This window comes from Triticum aestivum, chromosome 7A, assembly GCF_018294505.1.
Source record: "Triticum aestivum cultivar Chinese Spring chromosome 7A, IWGSC CS RefSeq v2.1, whole genome shotgun sequence".
In the NCBI taxonomy this organism is placed as follows: Eukaryota; Viridiplantae; Streptophyta; class Magnoliopsida; order Poales; family Poaceae; genus Triticum; species Triticum aestivum.
Genome location: NC_057812.1, coordinates 82218480 through 82223647, shown reverse-complemented (window position 1 = coordinate 82223647; position 5168 = coordinate 82218480). Strand labels below are relative to the sequence as shown.

Here is a 5168-nt window from a genome sequence, read left to right as displayed (position 1 = left end):
ATATAACCATTTTTTAAATAGAAATCCTAGGGTTGAGGTGTAAAAAATAAACCCATTATAATGTTAGTGTTATCATTACTTGTACCCAGAGGGTGTCCACATGTGTAGAAACTCTTATGGTTATCATCCTGGATACTCTAGAAATCAATCAATTCCTCCTCTTTTTCTTATCGTTTCGCAGAGGGGCTTTTGTTGTTGTTTTTGTTGAGAATTTTGGCGAAAGATTTGTTTCCCTGTCATTTGTTGGCTGGCTGTTTCCCCTTTCCTTGATGCTTTTTTTTTGAGAAATTTTGGAGGCCTCCGTTTTTTGCTAACTAGCATCTCCGGTGTGTGTTGCTGGATCTCGTGTGACATGCATGCTTCGTTTTCGCTAGCTAGCTAGCTAGATTGCACTACTATTCCTACTGTTCCATTGGAACCACCCGTTGGTTCCCTCCCCCACGGATCCAATTCTACTTTCTTCCCCTCGCAAAAAATAAAATAAAAATACTTTCTTCCATCGAGGCCTCCCCCTCTCTACGTCTTGTCTGGCCGGGCGCCGTACGCGCACGCGGCCGCAGCGGCCAGGGGAGAGATATGGACGGAAACGAAAAGTAATCCGAGAAAATGAGATGCATCGATGCGCTCGTCAGGGGTTATCCTCTCCTACGTTCTTCTCCTTGGCATGCATGGGAGCGGATCCTCCGCCGGCTGGTCCTATAGAGCTTTGCATTTGAGTTTGACAGACGGCAGGTGAAATGAAATGTGTAGCCCAGCGTACCCGTCCAGTACAGTCGAGTTAAGCAAAGTACTAGCAAACACGTCGAATGCGCACTGGAACTTACAAGAAGTACTAGTCAAAGACGTTCTTATATTATGGGACGAAGGGAGTATTAAGCCCCGTAGTACCCTAGGTGCTTCTACTTTTTCTTTCGGTTGCACTGGGCACGTGAAATCACGTCACAAGCGTATGCAAGTCTTTTCTTTTTTTGAATGGCTAGATGGCATGACAGATCTGAACATGTTTTTCTCTTCCACCTTGCAAATGTGAATAGTTTTCTCTTTTATGTCCTAGCTACTCCCTCTGTTCACTGTTGTTATAAGATGTTCCACCTCTTTCCCGAATCGGATGTATATAGACGCATTTTAGTGTGTATGTTCACTCGTTTCGGTCCGTATTTAGTCCATGTTGAAGTTTTCAAAACATCTCATAGGGGTATTTGTGAAAGGAGGGAGTAGTACACAAGGCTACACAAACTTACTGGCCTTTTTCTTTATTTCTAGAATAGCATGTACTTACAAAACAAATTCCGCATTAGAGGTCACGCTATGCTATAGCTGCCATGCATTTCTTGCGTACCCACAATGTGATGTGCCAATATAATGTCCTAATTTTCTCAATTAAAATTGTTCCATGTCTTTAAATTTTCAGAAAATCGGCCATCTATTCGTTAATGAAAGATATGTTGCAATCTCTACAGTGTGGGCATGTTTGGAATGAGGGCTCTATTTCTAACTCGGTGATCCTAAATACTGATTCTTCATCTAAGGAAAAAGAGGCAGTTAGCTGGATATTAATTAGGTTGCACACTTCTAGACCTAGGCCTCTCTGGAACACTGTACTGTAAGAAAAAAAAGCAGCAATTGGCTAATGTAGGATTTCTGAAACCAAGGCATGGGGTTTGCAGATGTGGATGGCCCTTTGGATACTTCAAGTCTTTTTAAATATTAATTTTAAAATGTTAGAAAGGGGCATGCATGAAGAATGAAAATTTAAAATTTTAAAATGTTAGATAGGGGAATGAAACATGAATGTTGTTAGGGGTTTCATTACTTCGATCTAAAGGACCTCTATAGGGAAATTCCTATGGATTAAAATCCTACAAATTCTTACAAAGCCCTTCAATCCAAAGGGGATCTACAGTTGCATACAATTGTTTAAGTGACATGGTGGCTTAGAAATTAAACGATCTAAAAATGTCCTATTCGTTTGGTCGTGTCACACTACAACGTAATGAAATCCCTCAGTCTATACAAATAGTTTCTTACGTTTATTAGGTTAAGGCATATTTCATGATTTCTCTTCTTTCAAAACTTTGTCTATATAATCCATTTTTCTTTTTGTTCAACAGCATGTACAAGACTCTAGAACGGTACCGCAGCTGTAACTTCAACTCCGAGGCAACTGCAACTCCGGAGACCGAACTAGTAACCTTTTCAACATATGCACTGGATAGATTTAATCTCTCTTTCTTAAAATAAGACATAATATGCCACAACATCAGATATGACAATAACTAATTAACACTGGAGAGGACTTATCCTCTAGTTTCAGTGTGATGTAAATACATTATGTCATGTATTCTAGTAAGATTAATTTGGTAGTACCTTGTAAACAAACGTACATAACTATGGTTTGTGCATAATGTTGTTGTGCATTATAGTAATGATTTCACTCGATTAATCAGTAGACTGTTAATTCTCTTATTCAAACTAGAGCAACTACCAGGAGTATTTAAAGCTAAAGACAAGAGTTGAGTTCCTACAGACAACTCAGAGGTATGTAGTCCCAAGCCAACTGTAAAGAAAATGTTGGAAATATCATATGGATCTTTGCTTAGGTGTTAGATATTTAATCTTGTCATGCAGTTTAGAGTTGAGTCAGTGCCTATAAGTCTGCCAGGGTGCATCATAGGTGACATGGAGTTAGCATGCATGCATAGAGAGAGTTTAGGAATTGGATAGAGCTTGGAGTGATCAATGAGGAGCTGTGAGATGCAGCACCAACACCACAAAGTGCCTAAAATTACTGATCTTGTGCAGAAATCTTCTTGGCGAGGACTTGGGCCCACTTAACATGAAGGAACTTGAGCAACTGGAGAACCAAATTGAGATCTCTCTCAAACATATCAGGGCGACAAAGGTACATACATCGTCATAATCAAGTTAATTAATTGGTGAGCACATTTCCATATATGTACTTCTCAAGCAGTGGTTCAGAAGCATGCTGTAACATATAAAAATGTTTGAGATCAGATTTATTTAACATGTAAAATGTAATGCTGACCAGCTATTTCTGTGTACACTTGTACAGAGCCAGCAGTCACTTGATCAGCTCTTTGAGCTCAAGCGCAAGGTTACACATGTGACTTTATTGTTCAGCCTTCAGGTTTTGGTCTATATGTATCTTTCAGCATCTAGGCCCTAGAATTACCAATTGCTAATTTGTGCAGGAAAAACAACTGCAAGATGTTAATAAAGACTTACGAAAAAAGGTACAATGCACTAATATGAGTGATAAACCTCATCTTTTCCGTCATGGTCTTTCATCATTCTATTTTATTTCCAGCATTGGTTTAGCTAGCCTGATTGTGCCATTTATACCCATACTCTTTTGGTTAATCCTCATTTGGATCTGCATGCTTATTAGGATTTCCATACATAGTACTGTATGTGGAAGCCTCACTGATAGAAAGAAAACATATATATGAAGGGAAAATTAGCATTAGCTGATGTCGTATTGATTTGGTTAGTCCAGTCAATCATCTAGTTTCTTTCTTCTAACTAGTAAAGAATATTCAGGTAGGGAGGGATCCACTGCCCCCGGTGACCGTTCAAAAAACTAATTAAAGAAAGGCCGTGCAACTAAAAATACGAGACATGGTGTGATTAGAAATGTCCTGCCCTTCCAACAATTTTTTTCATTATGTATATTTTTGTTTGTTCGATGGAAATGCACAAGAATCATAGAATTCTTGACAAAAGAAGGTATTTGTATTGTTGTTAAAATTCCATGACAGTTTTTTATGGAACGGTAAATTAACGGGTGAGTTCGGTTACATATCTTCAAAGGAAGTGTGATCAGCTATGCATGTTTCAACATTTATCCCTTTTTGTACCAGATACAAGAAACTGGTGCGGATAGTGTTCTACAGATGTTTTGCCAGGATGTTGGACCAAGTGGGTCTAGTGGCCATGCTAATCAAGCTAATCAACAGGAGTATTTTCATCCTGATTGTGACCCTTCCCTGCGTATGGGGTAATTGTTCTCTTGAGCTATTAATACAAAACTACAAGTATGATACCTACCTTATTAACATTAACTATGTTTTTTTTTCATTTTAATATGAATCATCTCAGCAAAAAAGAAAATTCTTATCAGCAACTCATACTTTAGAAAAATATGAATTGATTTATAAACCTTCTTTTTGGACATAGTACAGTATATCTGAACTATAGATTGCCACCATGCAAATACAAAACTGAATAAAATGCAATGTGCATTACCAGCAGAAACTGAAAAATGTCACACTAGAACAGCTTGTGTAGAATTAACAAAAAGTTTCCTTCTCAAATGTGTTTTTGTCTATTAAACTTTTGCATAACAAAATCTGTTAAAATCACAGGTATGATCATGCTTACCTGGATCACTTGAACAAGGAATGAATAGATGGATTAGTTGACGCCTTAGCGCAGATATCCTGCGCTGGGTCGACTTGATAATATTTCAATCCAATGCTCTCTTTTACCCGTGGTTTCTAGCTTAAACCATGCTATTATGTACTACTAATCAGGAGCTCATGTTGTATTCTACTTTAAATTGAAGAGAAGAGTTATCTGATTATGTTGGGTGCTCATTGGAGGACACAATCTCACATTCTGAATTTCAAGTACACTGAAAGGTGCACCTTGTCAGTGACAGTGCATAGCTATAAACAATAAGTCACCACCTAAGGCACTGACAATCATGCGATGAGATGCTGAGAACTGTTTGTAGAGCAATTTTCATCCTGAATAGACATGTGCGCAATTTGTTTTTTTAGAAAAGGAGGAGGACCCCCGGCCTCTGCATCTGGGCGATGCATACGGTCACTTTATTAATTATTCTCACAACACCTTACAAAGTCATACAACAGTAAGACTAAAGCCACAAGCAACAACTGTCACTACTCCTATCCAAATGATGAAGGGGTGCTGATAGTCTGAGCCTAATACCAAATAGACATCACAGTCAAACCTAAACATCTAAGACCTGAGGTCCCAACCAGGACGTCTGCCGGGTATGGGGCACCTACCAATCCGACGCACTCCTCAACCAGGACGCCTGCCGAGTATGAGGCCGCCGCTGTTGTTGCCGCGCTGCCCTCGCCCTCGCTCTCTATGTGACGCCGTGGCTCGAACCAACGAGA

General features: G+C 39.2%; 1 protein-coding gene across 2 annotated transcripts in view; it reads left to right on the top strand.

Annotated features, from left to right (window-relative positions):
• Positions 1-4802, top strand: part of LOC780651 (MADS-box transcription factor 5) — a 7321-nt gene extending 2519 nt beyond the window's left edge. Inside the window, exons 2-8 of one of the 2 annotated variants that reach the window (XM_044570840.1) lie at positions 2112-2187; positions 2477-2538; positions 2803-2902; positions 3074-3115; positions 3213-3254; positions 3882-4018; positions 4386-4763. In XM_044570840.1, coding sequence (XP_044426775.1) covers positions 2112-2187; positions 2477-2538; positions 2803-2902; positions 3074-3115; positions 3213-3254; positions 3882-4018; positions 4386-4425 — 499 coding nt within the window. In that variant the 3' untranslated portion in view covers positions 4426-4763. Of the gene's footprint in view, positions 1-2111; positions 2188-2476; positions 2539-2802; positions 2903-3073; positions 3116-3212; positions 3255-3881; positions 4019-4385 lie in introns of both variants that reach the window. The other variant, XM_044570841.1, reaches the window with a different exon arrangement.
• The last annotated feature ends 366 nt before the right edge of the window (positions 4803-5168 follow it).